This window comes from Hylobates moloch, unplaced genomic scaffold, assembly GCF_009828535.3.
Source record: "Hylobates moloch isolate HMO894 unplaced genomic scaffold, HMol_V3 SCAFFOLD_11, whole genome shotgun sequence".
In the NCBI taxonomy this organism is placed as follows: Eukaryota; Metazoa; Chordata; class Mammalia; order Primates; family Hylobatidae; genus Hylobates; species Hylobates moloch.
In genome coordinates this window covers 46,606,128-46,629,664 of record NW_026652286.1, presented here as the reverse complement: position 1 = coordinate 46,629,664, position 23,537 = coordinate 46,606,128, and the positions used below count along the sequence as shown (strand labels likewise).

At 42.2% G+C, this 23,537-nt stretch overlaps 1 protein-coding gene across 2 annotated transcripts in view; it reads right to left on the bottom strand.

Annotated features, from left to right (window-relative positions):
* POLD3 (DNA polymerase delta 3, accessory subunit) overlaps positions 1 to 20,479 on the bottom strand; it is a 50,559-nt gene extending 30,080 nt beyond the window's left edge. The window contains exons 1-4 of one of the 2 annotated variants that reach the window (XM_032166937.2): positions 20,323 to 20,479; positions 18,921 to 18,976; positions 8,262 to 8,364; positions 1,232 to 1,271 (exon numbers count right to left, since the gene is read on the bottom strand). In XM_032166937.2, the coding sequence (XP_032022828.1) occupies positions 1,232 to 1,271; positions 8,262 to 8,364; positions 18,921 to 18,976; positions 20,323 to 20,382 (259 nt within the window). In that variant the 5' untranslated portion in view covers positions 20,383 to 20,479. Of the gene's footprint in view, positions 1 to 1,231; positions 1,272 to 8,261; positions 8,365 to 18,920; positions 18,977 to 19,827; positions 19,945 to 20,322 lie in introns of those variants that run through there. The other variant, XM_058446806.1, reaches the window with a different exon arrangement.
* Positions 20,480 to 23,537: the final 3,058 nt, after the last annotated feature.

The following is a 23,537-nucleotide window of genomic DNA, read 5'->3' as shown; positions in this document are numbered from 1 at the left end:
CCAAAAAACTCTAAAAGGCCACACAGCCAAATATACAGTAAAACATCAACTCTTCTGTCTGCAATGGGGACATTATGACAAAGTAGGTTGTGGTGAGTCATTTCTAAGGACAGCACCTGTGAGGGTATCACTCATCCAGTGGACACTTTTAGTAAATATTAATGATTGATGATGACTACGATGATCTTTTTCTTTCGGTCAGAAAAGAGCCTTACACTATAGCATATAATTAAAGAGGACTAAGTAATTTCTATCTGAGAATACTCATTTATATATTTCAATTTTAGTTTAGAGAAAGCAACTCTATAATAAAAACAATTACTAACTAGGTAATTCTACGGAGGAGAAACACAACACCACAACAAATGTTAGGTTCCGTGAAGGAAGGGATTGCAGCTAACTTGTTCCATGTCCCCAGTGCCTAGTATAGAGCTTGGCACATAGTAGATAATCATTACATATCTACAGAATAAAGAAATTTTGCTTTGCTTAACACTGTGAGAATTCAGAAAGTAAAAAGTGGACAAACCCACCACTCTGAATACTTCAGAGTTAAATTTGGTAAAATACCCCCACCCTACCCCTATGGGCAGGAGCTCTTTCTTTTTAAAATACACATATTTTTTGTGTCCCTGGCGTGGGGCTGCCCTCCACCTTCCTCAGTCCCAATCTGTGAAATGGGGCCTGCAGGCCAAGGAGCCTTTATATACAAAGTACAACAGTACAGGTTTTGTCTTGAGATATAGGTCCAAGATCATGAGGACCCTGACTGTTATTAAATTCCTTTGAATTGGGTTTTTAAACAATCGAATGGTAGCACTGATAGTCTTGAAACAGTTAGACAAATTTAATTTAGAAGTTATTTAGAAGTCTTTCTGACTTCCAGAAAAGCATTCTTTAACTTGTTTCCTAAAAAAACTGCCACTGTCTTTTTACAGTTGATGAGGTAGCTCATATGGTATTCGTAACAGTTTCTGCATGTGTCACGAGTTTTGAAATTCTGTGATAAAAATGCTTTATAAATGTCAGCGGCTATTGGCCCTAAAAATGGGAAGTCAGGCAGATGTAGTATCATATTTTAACATGCTTTAAAAACTACTAATAAAATGAATATTGGGCTATTCAGTTAAATAGCTAAATATATTATACGCAGATGTTAGAGGCAGATTTTTTATTGCACCTACATTGATGCCATAAGAGGAAAAACTTGCTAAGTCACTAAAACACTTACCTTCCAATTTATCTTCTCTCACTACTGCAACCTTGTGGCACTGTAAGAAAATAACACTTTATTAGTGCTTAATGTAAGAATCTCCAATTTCAGTTTCCTTGCCCCAATAATTCAATTGTGCTTGGATGTGAAATTAGGAAAACAGCAGGCACTCCTTAAAATATATGTTATAATTTAATAAAGTCAGACTCACTTTTAATTTGCTTACTTTCAGGAAAAAAATAATAATTTGCTTATCTTAAAACTTCTCAATAAGGTTAAGGAAAGTGATCTAGCACAGATTTCAGTACTACAATTAAAAAAATACAGCATCTCAAATCAGTGTGAGCAAAGGCTTTTTAGTGAGTGATTTAATAAGAATTACTGTATAATCACATGGAACCAGATAAAAATTGGATCTGTTCCTCACATCATATACCAAAATAAATTCTAAATGGATCAGAGATTTAAATGTAAAAAATAAGGCCGGGTGTGGTGGCTCACGCCTGTAATCCCAACACTTTGGGAGGCCGAAGTGGGTGGATCACCTGAGGTCAGGAGTTCGAGACCACCCTGGCCAATATGGTGAGACCCTGTCTCTACTAAAAATACAAAAATTAGCTGGGCGTGGTGGCAGGTGCCTGTAATCCCAGCTACTCAGGAGGGTGAGGCAGGACAATCACTTGAACCTGGGAGGCGGAGGTTGCAGTGAGCTGAGATTGTGCCACTGCACTCCAGCCTGGGTGACAGAGTGAGACTTGGTCTCAAAAAAAAGAGAAGAACACACATATGCACACGAAAACATGTGTGAATTCTATAACCTGCTATAACCTAAGAAAGAGGGAACATTTCCTAAGTATAATTCAAAATCCAGAAATAACTGAAATAATCTATTTAAAAAAAAAAACAACTTTTAAATGAAAAAAAAATTTTAAGTACAAAAACAAACGATAAAGCGGAAAAAAATCTGCAACTTACATCACAAAGGGTTAATACACAACTTCTAAAAATAAAGAAAACAAAGACTAACAACTCTTTAGAAAACGGGCAAGAAAGGCCAGATGCGGTTGCTCATGCCTGTAATCCCAGTACTTTGGGAGGCCAAGGCAGGCAGATCACGAAGTCAAGAGATGGAGACCTCCCTGGTCAACATGGTGAAACCCTGACTCTACTAAAAACACAAAAATTAGCTAGGCATGGTGGTGCGTGCCTGTTGTCCCAGCTACTCGGGAGGCTGAGGCAGGACAGTTGATTGAACCCGGGAGGCGGAGGGTGCAGTGAGCTGAGATCACGCCACTGCACTCCAGCCTGGTGACAGAGTAAGACTCCGTCTCAAAAAAGAAAAAAAAAAAAAGGGCAAGTGGCAGGAACAGACAGTTCACAGAAAAAGAAATATAAATAGCCCTAAAACACATTAAAACATAATGCTATATGGAAACAGGCACTCTCATACATTGTTGGTAGGAACAAGAAACAGAGTGATATTTGGCAATATCCAACAAAAGTACACATGCACTCACCCTTTGACCAAGCAATCCTACTCTAGGAATGTAACCCTGAAACACACTAGCAAAAATATACAAAACACACAGCCACTAAGCTATTCACTACAGCACTATTAATATTTGTAATAGCCAAAGATCGTAAATAACAGCTACCAACAAGGGATTGCTGAATAAGCTAAGGTATCTCTATCAATGTGGCACTATGTGGCTATAATAATTAATGAGGAATATTTCTATAACTGCTGTGGAGTGATGCTCTGAATCTACTGTTATGTAAAAAAAAAGCAGAGTGCAAAATAGGTTGCACATATGAAAACACTTATCTAACAAAGAGAGGCAAAATGAATATATATTTTCTTATATTTAAAATATATACAACGGGCCAGGCGCAGTGGCTCACGCCTGTAATCTCAGCACTTTGGGAGGCCGAGGCGGGTGGATCACGAGGTCAGGAGTTCAAGATCAGCCTGGCTGAGATGGCAAAGCCCCGTCTCTATTAAAATACAAAAAAAAATTAGCCAGGCGTGGTGGTGGGCACCTGTAATCCCAGCTACTCGGGAGGCTGAGGTGGAAAACTGCTTAAACCCGGGAGGCAGAGGATGCAGTGAGCTGAGATCACACCACTACACTCCAATGCTTGGCCAACAGAGCAAAACTCCATCTCAAAAAAATAAAAATAAAAAAATAAAATAAAATAAAAATATATATATATATAAAACAATGGAAGGAGAAGGCAAACCCAATGTAACAGTTACCTGTAAGGGAAAGGAGGGAACCTATCAATTGAAAGCAAAATGGAAAAAAAAAATTGAATTGAACTAGATATGGGTGTCTTCAGTACAGTGAGGAATTATTTCAAGTGATTCTAAAATACAGGATGACTGTGCATCCTTAGCAGGACATATCCTACAGACAAAGAACTGCAAAGAAATCTTATCTTCAGTAATCAAATTGTTGGTAATAATACTGGTTTTGCTTTTCTAAACCTCGTATATTTGTCTAAAGCAAATAGGTATTTTTGTTAATGTTCGGAACCACCAAAATTCACAACACTAAAAAAAACAGCAATCTAAACATCAAATAAGTTTTTTAAAAAGTGTAACCATAAGTTTGAGCTGGGATTATTAATGTTCTCATAATGTGTTTTCTCTTAAAACTGGCACTCCTAAAAATGTCATTTTCATTGGTTTATTCAAGGGAATAAAAAAGTCATGTTCCGTAAAACTGCACACTAAAAATTACAGAGCTTATTATAAAAATTACAGACCATTAGGAATGAATCACTCAAAACCTATGCAGTTTGCAGTAAGAGCCCTAAAAACAGTAATTCGCACCTCATGAGAAGATCCAAATAGACCACAGGTCAGTGTGGCTATATACTGCCTTGGGGGATACTGAAAGTACATAAAAACAACAGAATGGAAATGCCAGCTGGTGCTAAAACAATGCAGACCAGAGTGGAGCTCTGATTCAATGGGTTCCTATTAAAGTGGACACGGGAGTTAGGGAGCATCCACAAACCCAGAGCCTAGGAGGGGGTAAGCCCTCTGTTCTTAGCATAACAGGGAAAACATGGCTAGTTGATGAGAGAAAACTATTCATAGAAAAATTACAGCTAAAAAAACAGAAAGGCCAGGTGCTGTGGTTCATGCCTATAATCCCAGCACTTACGGAGGCCAAAGGTGGAGGATCATTTGAGCCCAGAAGTTTAAGACCAGTCTGGACAACATAGTGAGACCTCGTCTCTAACAAAAATAAAAATAAAAAATTAGCCGGGCATGGTGGTGCATGTCTACAGTCCCAGCTACTGAGGAAGCTGAGGCAAGGGGATCGCTTGGACCCAGGAGTTCAAGGCAAAACATCACCATTTTGTAACCTTTAGTGAATTAATGATTTAGGCAATGATTAAAACTAATCTCAGTTAAAATCATTAGATGAAAAGCTAATAGGGAACCCATAAAGCATAGATCAGATTGACAGTTCTTCACATTACAGAAAGAACCAACCAAACATTTCCTTGAAATTTTCAAATAATCCTCTGGAAGAATCTCTGGGATGAGATTTGAAGAAAGCTTTCCCGTTCTATATGTTGTTAAACATTTTTTATAATAATCATTGGAAAAATAAAAATTATTTACATTTAAAAAAATCCAGGCCAGGCACAGTGGTTCACTTCTGCAGTCCTAGCACTTTGAAAGGCCAAAAAGGGCAGATCACTTGAGCTTAGAAGTTCAAGACCAGCCTGGGCAACATGACAAAACCCTGTCCCTACAAAAAATACAAAAATTAGCTGGGCATGGTGGCGAGCACCTGTAATCCCAGCTACTTGGGGGGGTTGAGGCAGGAAGATGGCTTAAACCCAGGAGATTGAGGCTACAGTAAGCCGAGATTCTGCCACTGCACTATAGCCTGGATGACAAAGTGAGACCCTGTCTCAAAAAATAAATAAATAAATAAATAATAAAAACAAGGCTGGGTGCGGTGGCTCATGCCTGTAATCCTAGCACTTTGGGAGGCCGCGGCGGGTGGATCACGAGGTCAGGAGATCGAGACCATCCTGGCTAACATGGTGAAACCCGTCTCTACTAAAAATACAAAAAAAAAAAAAAATTAGCCGGGTGTGGTGGCGGGCGCCTGTAGTCCCAGCTACTCGGGAGGCTGAGGCAGGAGAATGATGTGAACCCAGGAGGCGGAGCTTGCAGTTAGCTGAGTTCACGCCACTGCACTCTAGCCTGGGCGACAGAGCAAGACTCCGTTTCAAAAAAAAAAAACCAATAATAATAATAATAAATTTCATACAAAGCCGCGTAATGTCTTTTTTCTTTCTAGAAGCGCTAAAAACTTAAAAAGGAAATTATTAATAGAGAATTAAAAGAACGAAACCTGATCATAATGCTTAATAATTTGCCTTTCCTTAGGAGGATTCCCTTTAAGGGAAAAAAGGCATAGGTAAGCATCCACATTTGGTCAGTTTGTTCTACAGGGTTCCACAGAGCTTCCCAGTGAGGCTATTGGGAGGGCAAGTCCAGGGCTCCGAAATCCTCACAACCACTTCAACCACAGCAACCCCACTCTTAATAAATTTTATATATAGAACTCTGATGAAGATTTTGTTTGAGAAAGCATTCTCGGCCGGGCGCAGTGGCTCACGCCTGTAATCCCGGCACTTAGGGAGGCCGAGGCGGGCGGATCACGAGGTCAGGAGATCGAGACTATCCTGGCTAACATGGTGAAACCCCGTCTCTACTAAAAATACAAAAAATTAGCCAGGTGTGGTGGTGGGCACCTATGTCCCAGCTACTCGGGAGGCTGAGGCAGCAGAATGGTGTGAACCCAGGAGGCAGAGCTTGCAGTCAGCCGAGATGGCGCCACTGCACTCCAGCCTGGGCGACAGAGCAAGACTCCGTCTCAAAAAAACAAACAAAAAAAAAAAAAAGAAAAAGCATTCTCCTGCTAAAAAAAGATAGGCAGAATTTAAATACCATCTTATACTTAGAAACAGAAGAACTTTTTATAAGCAAGCCATGGCTTAGAAGTTTTTAACTGATTATAGGTTATACATCATTTTGAAAAATGGTCTCAGAAATATGCACTGAGGAACACAATTTGAACACGTTCAGTGTCATCCAAGAAAACCCTGGACTTTGAAGACCAACCATAAAGACTATCTAAGAATCCTAAATTAAGAGCCCCTGTTATAATGGGTCAGTTTGAGTAAAAATCTACCTTATCTTAAAACATAAATTCTTAACTTTGGATCCTATTCCAGAAGATCCATGAACTCAAAATTTTATGAATGTCAACATATGCATTTTTCTTTCAGATTCTCAAGGGGATCAATGACCAAAAAAAAATAAAAATCACTGCTTTAAAGAAACATAATGATTCCCAAGTAAAGGCTTGAATATGACTAGATTGAGGGTACTGACATAACTAAAGAAGGAGACGGAAGGTCAGTTGACCCTGGAAACAGAAGAAAATATGACAATCAGCTATAAACTTTGACAGTATCCATTCAAGAGCTCTACAGTGGCAGAACTCTGGAGACAGGTTTATCTCTGCAAGTAAATGAGTCACATCTGTTTAACTTTGCTTCAGAGATATAAATGACATCTTATTTTACACTTGCAAATATCTTGGTTATCTTTTGGCTTGCCAAATAGCTTGCAAACAAGAAAAGAATATGTTGGCTAAAGAGTATAAGGATCGGATCCCTCTAGCAGTTTTGTTGCTCCTTGTAAATTACTAAATTGACATTCCAGTTTTATTTTATATCACCCAAGCTGGAGTGCAGTGGCGCAATCACAGCTCGCTGCAGCCTTGACCTTATGGGCTCAAGTGATCCTTCCCACTTCAGCCTCCTGAGTAGCTGGGACTACAGGCGCATGCCACCATGCCCGGCTAATTTTTGTATTTTTTGTAGAGATGGAGTTTCGCTAGGTTGCCCAGGCTGGTCTCGAACTCCTGGGCTCAAGTGATTCTCCCAACCCAGCTTCCCAAAGGGCTGGGATTACAGGAGCAAGGCACTGTACCCAGCCTGACATTTCAGTTTTAAATCTCACATGCTGGGGACTCAATCACTAAAAAACAAATCCAGTCAATATTTTGACAAATCAGGGCTCTGAACTTATGATTCTGAGGGGAAATCAAAGGAAAGAGGGAAACATAGTGGATCTCTGAGAAGCGGCCACCTGACCTTTGGGCCAAGTCCCATGGGGCTTTTTATGCCCGAAAGAACCTTCAGATAGGAAGTTTGAGGAAGTGAGAAAGGAGCAGGTATGCCTTACTTTTGGGAGGACGCCAGAGAGGGGGAATTATTAAAGTTCCCAAGGCCCAGTTTGGTGCAGGAGAGGGAACAAGATATCTTAGCAGAGCTTCTGGTAGCCACCAAGGCATGGGAGTAATAGAATGATCCCTGTGCCCCTGAAAGGGACATGAAAATAGCTAAGAGAAAAGTCAAGCAGACCTGAGAAAGCTTTACAGTCAGGATGATGAAATCTAGCAGTCACCTGTGTTGCCCGATGACCAGATACCAGGTGGGACTACAAAAAGAAGAGGAAGGAGAATAAAATGTTCCCAGCCTATGCACTGCATTAGCTATGCTCCTGCCAAAAACTCTTACCCTTCAGGCACTTAGACATAAGCCTACCCAAATGAATGTTCAAAATTAAAAGAAGTTCAGTTAAAAAAATTATAATTTTTGAATACTTGTATTCATGGTTTGAAATTTGAACAGGTGGAAAATTAAACACCATTGTTCTCCATATACCTTCAAGGGGAAAAAATGAGATATAGGGAATAACAGAAGCAGTCTCCTAACATCTTATTGCATAATAATGATACAGTCTCTGCATCACAGCCAAGATATTACCCAAACTTCTCAGTTTTAGATTTAATCTAAAAATCCAAAATAATCATCACCATCAAATAGCTCTTTAAAACTACTATAACACAGAATCTTAATTTTTTCTCTCCCCTGAACTATGTTATAACACTCTTCATAACACAAACACATTTAAGCTCATTACAAGGCTCTGAGGACTTACAGAATGTCCATTCTGAATGAGACTGCCAGACACCAAATAGGTAACATGCAGTTGGGCTCCTGAATTTTCTTTTCGTTTCCTTTCAACATAATCATACAGCATCCTATTCCAAAGAAAAGAAGGCACAAGTAAGTCACCAGTAAGAGTTTTTACATGATCAACTCTTAATTAATGACTTAAAAGATATATGAAATCTGGTAGTCCATCAAATTTTCTGAACAGCAGCATTTTTCCTTGGCCTATGGACAGTTGAAAAAAAAAAGGATGGACTTTAGACAGGACATGGGGAGTAGAGTTCACGTGTTTGGAGCTGGCACAGTGATCAGTACATTAACTGAAATAAGATTAATAATAGACCAAGAGGGACTGAACCTGCATTAAAACAGTGGCAATGATACATAATAAATAGAACACTGAATCAAGAAGTAGTTTGGTAACTGTCTAAGCTCTGGATAAGTTAATTAATTTGTCTAGGCCTCTTAATATCCCAAGGCGTAAACAGGAGTGTTATATTAGATTAGTGATTCTTTTAACCTGGGATTCAGGTGGCCATCTACAACCCTTCAACCCTAAAGTTTCAGCAAATGTTTATGTGCTTTTTTGGAAGGAGATGTGTGAGGGTTTTCAATGGATTCTGAAGAGTGAATTACTCCAAAACATTAAGAACTACTAAGTATATGATCACAAATGTCGAGCTCTGAAATTCCAATTTTATTATTCCTCAGATTTAATGCTGGTTCAGAAATGCAGAATGTAACAGCTTACTCACATTGCCCAGTATTCAGAATAATTCATTAACCTGAGATAGCCAAATACTAAATGCAGAAATAATGTTGCTTTTAGTAAAATCTCTAAATTCATTTTTACTCTATGATCCAGCAAGTATCAGAAGTTGGCTCCGTTCAATAATCTAGTTCAAAAACAACAAAAAGAGACATAACATGTCTTTCATTTCGAGAAACATTTACAGTCTCTCTATAATATACTTCTGCCAAGCACAGCTAGAAATTAAAAAATCCCCAGAGAAACTCAACCTACATTGCTGTTCACTCTCTTCTTGAAGAGCCTGCTCTCTCAGCTTCCATAAAACCATGCCCCACTGAGTCTCCTGCTACCCCTCTCCCTGCTTCTGCTTCACTTTCTGAAGAGACTTCTCTACCTCCTCCCTCTCCTTAACTCTTAGTGTTCTGTCTTTAGCTGTTTTTTTCACTCTGTGTATTAGAATGACTGACCATTCCTGTCTGCCTGGGTCTGAGGGGTTTCTTGGGATGTGGAACTTGCAGTGACAAAACCGACCATCCTGGGCAAACCCAGGGTGGCTGGTCACCCTACTACATATTTTCCTCGGTTTATTTCATCCATCCCTGACAACAACATCATCTGCTGAAACCACGCAAGCCAGAAATCTGGGAGTCATTATCCTTCACTTCTTCCTATCCAGTGAGTTGCCAAGTTTCATCAGCTCTCCTTCCCAAGTAATTCTTGACTTCACGCCCTCCAAATCTCTTGACTAGACTATTTCAATTCCAAGTATCAATTCCTCTTCTCCTCCCCACCTCACCTTCATTACCCATGATGCTGCCAGAGTGAAGATTAAAAAATGCAAATCAAGTCATTCAGTCAACAAAACTTTACTGAGTGGTTACTTTATGTTCTATGCCTTGGGAAAGAACAGTGAATAAAGCAAAGTCTGTTCTTAGAGCTTACATTCTAGAAATGAGACACACAATAAACATATAATATATAATCTCAGATGACAGTAAGTCTATGGAAACAAAATTAAGTAAGTTAAGGAGGACAGAGGGTGCCTGAGAAGTTTTGTTATTTTATATAAGGTGATTAGGGAAGGCCTCATTAGCAGAGCCCTGCAGGGAGGGAGGGAGCCAGCCAGCAAGGTGGATACCTTGGGAAACAATGTTCTAGGCAGAGAGTCCAGCAAATGCCAAGGTTCTGAGGCAGGAAGGTCAGCAAGATCCAAGGAACAGAAAGGAGGCCAGTGTGCTGTAGTGGAATAAGGACAGTAGTAGGGGAGAGAGGGCAGAGTACCAGGCACATAGGGCTTTGTGAGTACCATAGGACTTTAAGAAGCCATTAGAAAGTTGAGAGCAGAGGTAACGTGATCTCACCTTTCAGAAGGATCTGAGAAGGTTATGTGGACAATATACTGTAGAGGGGCAAGGGAGGAAGCAAGGAGACCAGTTAGGAGGCTATTGCAATAAACCAGCCTAGAGATGATTGGTGGCTCAGTTTGGGGCGGTAGCAGTGCAGGTAGTAATCAGTGAATGAATTCTGGGTATATTTTAAAGTGAGAAACAACAGGATTTGCTGATATACTGTGTTGAAGTGTAAGAGAAAGAAGAGTCAAAAATGACTGGACTAGGCAACCCAAAGAAGGAAGCTGTAATTCACTGAGATGGGGGAAAAGCAGGAAAAGCAGGTGTTGAGGGAAGAAGTCAGGAGTTAGGTTTTGGGGCATATTAAATTTGCAATGCCTATTAGTCACTGTTGATGTTGAAAAGGTTGCTAGAGAGTCTTGTCTGAAATATAATTCCTTGTTATAAAGCTTTCAGTAGCGCCAGGCGCGGTGGCTCACGCCTGTAATCCCAGCTGTCAGGGAGGCAGAGGCGGGAGGACAGCTTGAGTTCAGGAGTTCAAGACCTGACTGGGCAATATAGCGAGACCTCGTTTTCCACAAAAAGGGAGGAAAAAAAAAAGTGTAACAAAGCTTTCAGTAGCTTCTCATCCCCTAAGGATCAACTTCAAATCTCTAGCAATGACAGGTAAGACCCTTCTTGTTCTGGGCCCTGTATCTCTGACCATTCCCCATCATACCTACACTATCTTCATCCTTATGAAATATTCTACAGTTCTCTTTATTCCTTTGTATATGCCCTTCCTTCTGCCTAGAAGGCTCTTCTCAGGCCTCAACTACCTAATTTCTCATCAAGACAGCAGCTCAGTTGTCACCTCCTCTATGAAGTATGAACCCTTCCCCAACACCATCAGGTTACCAGGGCACATCTTTTTTTTTAAAGAGATAAAGTCTCACTCTGTCACCCAGGCTGAAGTGCAGTGGCACAGCTCACTGTAACCTTGAATTCCTGGGCTCAAGCCATCCTCCTTCCTCAGCCTCCTAAGTAAATAGGACCACAGGTACATGCTACCATGCCTGGTTATTATTATCATTTTTTCTTCCTGGTAGAAACTGGCTCTTGTTATATCTCCCAGCCTGGCCTCGAACCCCTGGGCTCAAGCGATCCTCCTGCCTTGGCCTCTCAAAATGCTAGGATTACAGGAGTGAGCCATCATGCCTAGACAATGAGCCTTTGCCGTCCAAGCTCTAACAAATCTTATCCCATATGTATTATTACAGCACATATCACCCTGCCTTCTAACTACTTATTTTACATATGAGGCATCCCTTCTAGACTGTTAACACCTTGAATACAAAAAGGTGCCCTAGTCAGGATTTTTGCTGATTCCTCCTCTTTGCCCTCTAATGTTTCTTTCCATTGCAACAATTGTGTTAGAAGGATAAATGAGCTAACAGATCCATGAACATTTTGGTTTATTGATGCTAGTTTGGACCATGCTAAAGGAAGACATGACAGGCAGGTACCATGCCCAAGATGCTCGCAAGCTTGCTGGCCAAATGCACTATCTTTTTTCCACAACTAATAGTCCTGCCCATATCATCAGTCATTGTCCTCTATGCACTTGTCTCCCCAAATTGACCCCAGTTCTTCTCTCTTATATTATTCACAGAAAATGCAAAGCAAACTCTTATTTTAAAAAATAATTCCTACAGCCGGGTGCGGTGGCTCACACCTGTAATCCCAGCACTTTGGGAGGCCAAGGCAGGCGGATCACCTGAGGTCGAGAGTTTGAGACCAGCCTAACCAACATAGAGAAACCTTGTCTCTATTAAAAATACAAAATTAGCTGGGCACATGGTGGCGCATGCCGGTAATCCCAGTTACTCGGGAGGCTGAAGCAGGAGAATCACCTGAACCTGGGAGGCAGAGGTTGAAGTGAGCCGGGATTGTGCCATTGCACTCCAGCCTGGGCAACAAGAGCAAAACCCTATCTCCAAAAAAAAAAAAAAAAAAAAAAAAAGAAAAAGGGAAAGAATTCCTGCCTACTTTTTGAATCTTTAAAACGTGTTTTATCTAATTTAAGCCAAACTTTTTTTTTTTTTTTTTGGAGATAGAGTCTCACTCTGTTGCCAGGCTGGAGTACAGTGGCGCAATCTCAGCTCACTGCAATGTCTGCCTCCTAGGTTCAAGTGATTTTCCTGCCTCAGCCTCCCAAGTAGCTGGGACTACAGGCACATGCTGGCTAATTTTTTGTATTTTAGTAAAGACATGGTTTCATCGTGTTGCCCAGGCTGGTCTCAAACTCCTGAGCTCAGGCAATCTGCCCTCCTCGGCCTCCCAAAGTGCTAGGATTACATGCATTAGCCACTGTGCCCGGCCTAAGCCAAATATTTTTTAATAAACAAAATATAAAATATTCTTAAATAAGAATGACAACAGGCTGGGCACAGTGGCTCACAGCTATAATCCCAGCATGTTAGGAGGCCGAGGCAGGCGGATCACCAGGTCAGGAGTTCAAGACCAGCCTGGCCAGCATGGTGAAACCCCATCTCTACTAAAAATACAAAAAGTTAGCCAGGCATGGTGGCATGTGCCTGTAGTCCCAGCTACTCGGGAGGCTGAGGTAGGAGAATTGCTTGAATCCCGCAGGCGGAGGTTGCAGTGAGCCGAGATTGCGCCATTGTACTCTAGCCTGGGCAACAGAGTGAGACTCCATCTCAAAAAAAAAAAATAATAATAATAACAACATATATGACTTCTTACATGATACACTTCCTACACATATGATTAATTACAGCTTCCCATTTTAATTCATTAATCTTCCCTCCTGATAAGTTCCACCCATAATGTTCCCCAGGATGAGTACAGTGTATTGCCCATACTGCTTTCTTTAACCCAACTTAATTCTTTCACAGCATTTTCACAGTCTGAAATTATCTTGTTTAAATCAACCAGGGGAGGGACTTTGTCTGTCAGGTTTACTGTTGTACGACATAGCCTGAAATAATGCTAAAAAAAAACAGTATGAGGCCGGGCACGGTGGCTCAAGCCTGTAATCCCAGCACTTTGGGAGGCCGAGGTGGGCAGATCACGAGGTCAGGAGTTCAAGACCAGCCTGGCCAAGATCGTGAAACCCTGTCTCTACTAAAAATACAAAAATTAGCCAGGCGTGGTGGCGGGCGCTGTAATCCCCACTATTCGGGAGGCTGAAGCAGGAGAATCACTTAAACCTGGAAGGCGGAGGCTGCAGTGAGCCGAGTTCTGCCACTGCACTCCGGCCTAGGCAACAGAGTGAGATGCCGTCAGAAAAAAAAAAAAAAAAAAAAATTACGTGAGAGAAATGTTTGTGAAAATACTATAGTGAGGCCGAGCATGGTGGCTCATGCCTATAATCTCAGCACTTTGGGAGGCTGAGGCAGGAGGACTGCTTGAGCCCAGACATTCAAGACCAGCCTGGTCAACACAGCAAGATCCCATCTCTACGAAATAAAAAAATCAGCCAGCAAGGTGGCATGTACCTGTGGTCCCAGCTACTCAGGAGGCTGAGGTGGGAGGATCCCTTAAGCCCAGGAGGTCACGGCTACAGGAAGACATGTTTGAACCACTGCACTCCAGCCTGGGTAATCGAGTGAGACTCTTATCTCAAAACAAACATAAACCATAGTGCTTGGTATTCATTCAGCATGTATTGGCATTCATTGTGTGCCTGACACTGAAGACAGAATAACTGTGGCATATTATATTTTCCAAAGATGGCTGAGACAGCATCTTCCATTCCATATGCTCTTCTACATTCTCTCATTGAGAAGTAGAGCCCACTCCTTGAATCTGGTATGGCCAGTTATTCACTGCTTGACTTCTGAGGCTAGTCAGAAAAGGCAATTGGCTCTACATTGTGCTGGAACACAAGCTTTTGGAGCCCTGAGCTTCTATGTAAGAAGTCTGACTACCTGGAGACACCAGGCTGTGAGGAAGCCCAGGCCATACAGATAGACCACATGCAAGCACTCTAGTCCACTGCCCCAGCTAAAGGCCCAACAGACGGCCAGAATCAACAGCCAGACATGTGCATAAAGAAGCCTAAAGATGACCAGGTTCCAGTTATTGGGACTTTCCAGCAGGGATGCCAGACATCATGGAACAGACATAAGCCATTCCCACTGTGCCCTATCCAAATTCCAAAGCAAAAGAATCTATGCACATAATAAAATGATGTTTCCAGGCACTACATTTTGGGGTGATTTCTGACACAGCAATAGTAATCAGAACAGTGATGAACCTGACAAGTTTCCTGCCTTCATAGAGTTTATATTCGAGTGGGGAAAGACATATAATTAGCAAGAAAATGCCAAGACAATAATATGAATTATAAAATGCTGGGATAACTGTATACCCATGTGCAAAAAAATGACGCTGGACCCTTTCCTTACACCATACACAAAAAATCAACTCCAAGTGATTCCTAGAAGACATAGTCAATATTTATATATTTCAGTGATTCATTTAAAAATTAGCTTGAACTAACACCTAATCTGAAAGCTTTAGTATAGTCTTACTGTAGGAACTAAAGCATTTCCTTTTCTTTCTTTCCTTCCTTTTTTCTCTCTCCTTTCTCTTTTAGAGACAGGGTCTTGCTCTGTCACGCAGGTGTGATCATAGCTCACTGCAGCCTTGAACTCCTGGGCTCAGACAATTCTTCTGCCTCAGTCTTCCGAGTAGCTACGACTACAGGTGCATGCCACCACACCCAGCTCATGTTTTAAAAAAACTTTTTATAAAGATGGGGGTCTCACTATGTTGCCCAGGCTCGTCTTGAACTCCTGGGCTCAAGCAATCCTCCTACTTCAGCCTCCTCAAGTGTTGGGACTGATACAACTGAGCCACTACAGCCATCCAACTGAAGCATTTCTAATGTTAACAAGTACATGGCCAGGTGCAGTGGCTCATGCCTGCAATCCCAGCACTTTGGAGGACAAGGCAGGAGGATGGCTTCAGCCTGAGAGTTCGAGACCAGCCTGCACAACACAGCAAAACCCCGTCTCTACAAAACATGCAAAAAGTAGCCAAGTGTGGTGGCATGCGCCTGTAGTTCCAGCTAGTCAGGAGGCTGAGGAGGGAGAATCACTTGAGCCTGGGAGGCCGAAGTTGCAGTGAGCCAAAATTGCGCCACTACATTTCCATCTGGGCAACAGGGTGAAACCCTGTCTCAAAACAATAATAATAATAATAATATGTTAACAAGCACATGATCTGCAGAAAACTTAAATATAGTGATAACAATGATTTCTTTAAACTCTAAGTGGATTACAGAATTAAATGTAAGTGCAAAAACTAAAAAATCTTAGAAAAAAGCACAAAAGTAAATCTTCACAACCCTGGGTTAGGCAAAGCCTTCTTAGATATTATTGCAGAAGCACAAGCAACACATCAAAAAGAAAACACAACAAGGGTATGGAGAAAAGAGAATGCTTATACACTGTTGGTGGGAATGTAAATTAATACAGCCATTATGTAAAACGGTATGGAGGTTCCTCAAAATATCAAAAATAGAGCTACCATATGATCCAGCAGTCCCACTACGGATATACATCCAAAGGAAATGAAATCAGTATGTCAGAGATATTTGCGCTCACATGTTTACTGCAACACTATTTACAACGGCCAAAATATGGAATCAACAAATGTCCATTAATGGATAAATGGATAAAGGAAATATAGTGTATTACACAATGGAATACTATTCAGCCATAAAAATGAATAAAATCCTATCATTTGTAACAAAATGGATGAAACTGGAAGAGACTATGTTAACTGAAATAAGCCAGACACAGACAAATACCACACGATCTCACTCATTTGTGGAATCTGTAAAAGTTGATCTCACGGAAGTGGAAAGCAGAATTTTCTTTCCATAGGCTGAGGTGGTTAGGGGAGGGGGAATGTGGAGATGTCAGTCTAAAGGATACATAATTACAGTTAGACAGGAATAAGTTCAAGAGCTCTATTGTATAGCATAGTGATGATATACTATATTCTTGAAAAATGCAAAGATGATAGACATTAAATGTTTTCACCACCAAAATAACTGTGTGATATAATACATTTATTAGCTAGATTTAACTATTCCACAGTGTATATATACTTCAAAACATAATGTTGTATACAATAAATATATACAACTTTATTTGTCAATTTAAAAAATCTTGGCTGGGCACGATGGCTCACGTCTGTAATCCCAGCACTTTAGGAGGCCGAGGCGGGCAGATCACTTAAGGTCAGGAGTTCGAGACCAGCCTGGCCAGCATGGTGAAACCCCATCTCTACTAGAAATACAATAAAATTGGCTGGGCGTGGTGGCACATGCCTGTAGTCCTAGCTACCTGGGAGGCTGAGGCAGTAGAATAGCTTGAACCAAGGAGGTGGAGGTTGCAGTGAGCTGAGAGCATGCCATTGGACTCCAGCCTGGGATAGAGCAAGGCTTCTGCCTCAAAAAAAAGAAAAGAAAAAAAAATCTTCTTAGGCCGGGCACAGTGGCTCGTATCTGTAATCCCAGCATTTTGGGAGGCCAAGGCAGGAGGATCACTTGAGGTCAGGAGTTTGAGACCAGCCTGGGCAATATAGCGAGATCTCGTCTCTACTAAAAAAAAAAAAATAGTAAGATTTAAAAAAATTTAATCATTTTAAAATTTAAACTTAAAAAAGCATAAGCAACAAAAGGAAAAATAAATAAATTGGACTTCATCAGCAATAGAAACTTCCATGGGCCAGGCATGGTGGTTCATGTCTGTAATCCCGGCACTTTGGGAGGCCAAGGCAGGGGCTTGAGCCTAGGAATTCAAGACCAGCCTGGGACCAGCCTGGGAAACATGGCGAGACTCCATCTCTACAAAAAATAAAAAAATTAGATGAGTGTGGTGGCACGCACCTGTAGTCCTGGCTACTCAGGAGGCTGAGGTGGGAAAATCACCTGAGCCCAGGGAAGTCAAGGCTGCAGTGGGCTGAGACGACACCACTGCACTCCAGCTTGGGCAACAGAGTGACATCCTGTCTCAAACAACAACAACAACAAAAAATGTCTGTGCTTCAAAGCACACCATCAAGAAAGTACAAAGACAATCCACAGAATGGGAGAAAATTTTTGCAAATCATTTTTCAATCAGGGTCTTGTATTCAGAATATATAAACAACTCTTAAAACTCAACAACAACCAAAAATACCCAATGACAAAAATGGGCAAAATTTTGAATATCTATTTCTCCAAAGATATGGCCAAGCAGCATATGAAAAGATATTCAGCATCATTAATCATTAGGAAAATGCAAATCAACATAATTTATGAGATACCACTTCACATCCACTAGGATGGTTAAAATAAGACATAATAAAAAGTTTTTGCCAGGTGTGATGTACACCTGTAGAGCTAGTTGGTAGGCTGAGGTGGGAGGATCCTTGAGTTCAGATCCAGCCTGGGCAACACAGTAAAACCCCATCTCAAAAAAAAAAAAAAAAGAGTTCATCCATGAGAAGTCTGAGGGAAAAAAAAGTGTTAGTGTTGACCAGAATGTGGAGAAACTGAAATACTCATATACTGTTAGGACTGTAAGACAGAGCAGCCATTTTGAAAAATAGTTTGTCAGTTCCTCAAAATGTTAAATACAGAATTATCTCATGACCCAGCAATTCCAATCCTAGTTTGGCTGTGTCCCCACCCAAATCTCAACTTGAATTGTAATAATCCCCACGTGTTAAAGATGGACCAGGTGGAGATAACTGAATTATGGGGGCAGTTCCCCCATGCTCTTCTCATGACAGTGAGTTCTCACGAGATCTGATGGTTTTACAAGGGGCTTCCCCCTTCGCTTGACACTGATTCTCTCTCCTGCCACCCTGTGAAGAGATGCCTTCCGCCAAGTCTCCTGAGGCCTCCCCAGCCATGCGGAACTGTGAGTTAATTAAACCTCGTCTTTATAAATTCAGTCTCAGGTGTGTCTTCATAGCAGCATGAGAATGGACTAACACATATACCCAAGATAACTGAAAATATATGTTCATATAAACACTTATACATGAATGTTGTATACATGAGTGTTCATAACAGCATCATTCATAGCAGTCAAAATATGGAAATAACCCAAATGTCCATTAATGATGAATAAACAAAATTTGTTGTATCCATATTATAGACTGAATCATGTCTCCAAAAAGGTATGTTAAAGCCCTAACTCCCAATACCTTAAAATGTGACCTTATTTAGAAACAGAATTATCGCACATGTAATTAGTTAAGACAAGATCATATTGGAGTAGGCTGGATTCGTAATTCAGTATGACTGGTGTTCATATATGATGGACATGCAAAGATACAGACATACAGGGAGAATGCCATGACAATGAAGGCAGAGATTGGAATTAGGCAGCTACAAGCCAAGAAATGCCAATGATTGCCAGCAAACCAAATTAGCTCTAATCTATAGGCTATCTGTAGAGTTAAAAGCAAAGCATAACAACAACAACAACAACAAAAAACTCCAATGTGATTAAAATTGGTAGTAAACTGGACTTACTGTTTGGCCTGGTTAACATGAACCCCTAGTGTATAGCTCAGCCATTTGTATGTCACCTGTAAGAAGAAAAAATTTTTCAAATGTTTTATTAGATGACTCCAGAGTGCAGATCAGAACCGAGAGTCTGTTGCTAAAGATTCCTATTCTTAGATGATTAGGCCTTATAAATTAAAATAAATGCCACTGCAGTTTTGCCAAGAACTATCTATCTGGGTAGGCAGGACCTATTTATCTTAAAAATGCTAAGAAGTTTGTTTCATGAACTAATGAAAAGTAATCTAAAAAGACAGGCTGAACATACCTAACAGAAAAAACTCTCATTTTCCTCACATTCCTTGTTTTACTCGGGCCCTTTCCTCATGATGTCTTTTTTTGGGGGCCACCAGCCAAAGCCATCCTAAAACTCATCCAGAAGCTAGATGACTTTGAAGTGTGATGTCTCAGAAACTTCTAAAGAAAGTTGCACCCATGCAAACATTAAAGGGCACAGGTGGTGCAGGGGTCAGGAAATGAACAAAGTGGGTAAATATTTTTATAAGAGATTAGATTGGGAACTACCAGCATCAAGCCTTCATTCCTCCTAGATCCAGGATGCCTGCACTCTCTTCTCTCAAAGTCTCTTCCAATTCCAAATGTCAAGCTTCCAATAGTTAGAAGACTTGCACAGGTTAGGCAAAGGCAGTGTGATGCAGAAGAAAGCATTAGTAAGAGAACAGACCTAGGTTGAAAAACTGCCTATCCCTTACCAACCGCAAATAAACAACTTATTTGGCCCCTCAGCTTCAATTTCCTCATCTCGGGATACCACCACCGACCTGGGATGGGGTGCGGGGAGGTCACTGTAAAGATTAAAGTGCCTTGGCACACAGCAAGCACTCAATCATCACGGTTTGCAAAGTGCACTCACATCCATCATCTCGCTTGATCTTTTCCTCACCCCTGTGAAGCGGATCAAACCTCTATCAATGCTTAAATTTCCAGGAAGAGGAAACAGTATCTGGAGGTTACGCAACTTGTAACTTAACACAGTTAAGACACAATTTCCTCAACTGTAAACTTAAAACTTTAAACGCCAACCACCTTAAAAGAAAAGTGTAGGGACGCCTTAGAAATACTCTCAGCCAACGGCCCTCCCTCCGCGCCCGGTCTCCGCGGCTCCAGCCCCAGGCTCTGTTCCCAGCACGCCCACCCAAGGGACGCGGACTTCCGTGTGTGCCGGAGGACCTTCCCGACGAGTCCTCGCTCGCTCTGGGGCACAGAGCTCGCCCAGGTCCCCTCGTGGGGACCTGTCTCCCCTGGTCCCCACGAAGCCACAAGCAGAGAGGGGGTCAAGGCTCCCGCCGCCCTAGCCGGGCCCAGGACCCCGGTCGCACGCCCGCGTTCCCCAGTAGTAGCTGCTCACGATCTTGTTTTGGTCCGTGACGAACTCGTCTATATTTTCCAGATAAAGCTGGTCCGCCATGGTGCGGCAGCGCTGGGACCCGCCTCTAGCCCCTCTCTCAATCACAACCACAGCTCCCGCCGGCGGGAAACGTCTTTGCTCCCTCCCAGGTCCCGGGTCGTTTCCGCGGCAACGGAGGCGACGCACTACGGCGGCCCTCGGAGGGTCAAACTAGTCAGGGAGACGCCGTAGACTGAAGTAGGCAGAGCTAGCAGGAAGCACCGAACTGCGGGGCCTCCTGGCTGGTTTTTTCCTATACCTACGTACCTATGATAAAGTTTAATTTAGGGCCGGGCGCGGTGGCTCACGCTTGTAATCCCAGCACTTTGGGAGGCCGAGGCAGGCGGATCACGAGGTCAGGAGATCGAGACCACGGTGAAACCCCGTCTCTACTAAAAATACAAAAAAAATTAGCCGGGCGTGGTGGCGGGCGCCTGTAGTCCCAGCTACTTGGAGAGGCTGAGGCAGGAGAATGGCGTGAACCCGGGAGGCGGAGCTTGCAGTGAGCCGAGATCGCGCCACTGCACTCCAGCCCGGGTGACAGAGCAAGACTCCGTCTCAAAAAAAAAAAAAAAAAAGTTTAATTTATAAATTAGGCACAGTAAGAGATTAACAAAAATAACAAACGATAAAATAGAACAATTATTATTATACTGTAATAAACATTAGTGAATATGGTCTCTCAGCAGATGTCTTTGGATATAATATTTCCCTACTGAGGTTGGCTGCGGGTGATGAAACCCGGGAAAGCCGGGATAAAGGGGAGACTATTGAAAACAAGTAATTTTAGTAGTGCTCCAACTGGGGAAAAGTACTGCCTGTTATAATCCCTCAGAGTTGAGAAATTAGGGAAGGTTTTTCCAGAGGGGATGAGGAGAGGCTGAGTGTTTCGGATAGAAGCAGGAGAATTTGCTGGAAAAGAGTTCATCATCTCTGGATTGTTAGGAGAAGAGGCGGATGAAAGAGACTTGGGAGAAACCAAATCGTTGTGCCTAGGAGACTGTGAAGAGGCGCATGAGCTGTGTTCTCAGGAAAACTTGGAGAAAAGTTATCAGATTGGGGAATTTCAACTCTAATTTTTCCTAGTATCACCCCCCAAAAATCTTTAATAATTGACTTCAGCATAAGCCGGTGCAGTTCAGTACCGCAGCTGTAGTGCGTAAGTGAGTGGGCTCTAGAGTCAGACTTACTGGGTTTGAATCCTGGTTTTGCTGTTGTATAAACTTAGGTAATTCTTTAGCCACTAGGAGCCTATTTCCTTATCTATAAAATGGGAATAACAACAGTACCTGCTTCAAAGGCTTATTGCGGCATGCATTCATTCAAAGCATAGCAAAATCCCGAGAAAGGCCAGATACTTTTCTGAGTGTTGAGGTGCTGGGGCTGCAGCTGTGAGCAATAATAAACCGAGTCTGTTCACGTGTAACTTACATTCTGAGATTTTTAAGTGAAAGATAGTGGTGGTTTAAAATAGGGTAGCAGACCGGGCGCGGTGGCTAACGCCTGTAATCCCAGCACTTTGGGAGGCCGAGGGGGATGAATCACCTGAGGTCAGGAGTTCGAGACCTGCCAGGCCAACATAGTGAAACCCTGTCTCTACTAAAAATATAAAAATTAGCCGGGTGTGGTGGCACATGCCTATAGTCCCAGTTACTCCCAGGGCTGAGGCACCAGAATGTCTTGAATCCAGGAGGTGGAGGTTGCAGTGAGCTGAGAACATGCAACGGCACTTCAGCTTGGGAAACAGAGGGAGACTCCGTCTAAAAATAAAATAAAATGGCTCGGCGCAGTGGCTCACACCTGTAATCCCAGCACTTTGGGAGGCCGAGGCAGGCAGATCACCTGAGGTCAGGAATTCGAGACCAGCCTGGCCAACATGGCGAAACCGTGTCTCTACTAAAAATACAAAAATTAACCAGGTGTGATGGTACATGCCTGTAATCCCAGCTACTCGGGAGGCTGAGGCAGCAGAATTGCTTGAACCTGGGAGACCGAGGTTGCGGTGAGCTGAGATCGTGCCACTGCACTCCAGCCTGGGAAACAGTGAGACCCCCTCTCAAAATAAATAAATAAAATAAAATAGGGTAGCAGTGCCGGGCACAGTAGCTCACACCTATAATCCCAGCACTTTGGGAGGCCAAGGCAAGTGGATCGCTTGAGCCCCAGGAGTTCGAGACCAGCCTGAGCAACATACTGAAACTCCATCTCTACTTAAAAAAAAAAAAAAAAAGCCATGGTGGCGCAAGCCTGTGGTCTGTGGTCTGTGGTCCCAGCTCTGAAGTGGGAGGATGGATTGAGCCCAGGAGGTAGAGGCTGCAGTGAGCACTTGATCATGCCACTGCATACAGCCTGGGTGACAGGGTGAGACGCTGTCTCAAAAAATAATATATATATATTTTTTGAGACAAGAGTTTTGCTCTTGTTCCCCAGGTTGGAGTGCAATGGCGTGATCTCGGCTCACTGTAACCTCTGCCTCCCGGGTTCAAGTGATTCTCCTGCCTCTGCCTCCCAAGTTGCTGGGATTACTGGCATGCGCCACCACACCTGGCTAATTTTGTTGTATTTTTAGTAGAGACGGGGTTTTGCCATGTTGGCCAGGCTGGTCTCGAACTCCTAACCTCAGGTGATCCACCCGCCTCGGCCTCCCAAAGTGCTGGGATTACAGGCGTAAGCCACCACGCCCGACCAGTACATTTTTTAAAATAGAGTAGTGGTAGTAGAAATTGAGAGAACTGAGTGACTTGAGTTTTCTTTTAGAGTCGGCAAAACCTGCCGATGAATTACACGAGTGGAGTGTGGAAAAAACAGGAATCAAGGAAAATACCTAGATATGGAACATAAATCTTTAGGTAAATGGTGATGCCCTTGACTGAGACGTGAAAGACTGGAAGCAGATGAGAAAATCAAAAATTCTATTTGGCCAGTTATAAATGAGATAATATACATAAAACCCTCATGCAGTACCTGCACACAATGAAATCTACGATCGTTGACTATTACATTATTATATACGAGACATACTATACCAGGTACTTTAAGAGCAATATTTCATTTAGTCCTCATAGCAATGCTGCAAATGTGTTATATTGTCCATATTTTATTTTATTATTTATTTATTTATTTATTTTGAGACAGAGTTTTGCTCCTGTTGCCCAGGCTGGAGTGCAATGGCGCAA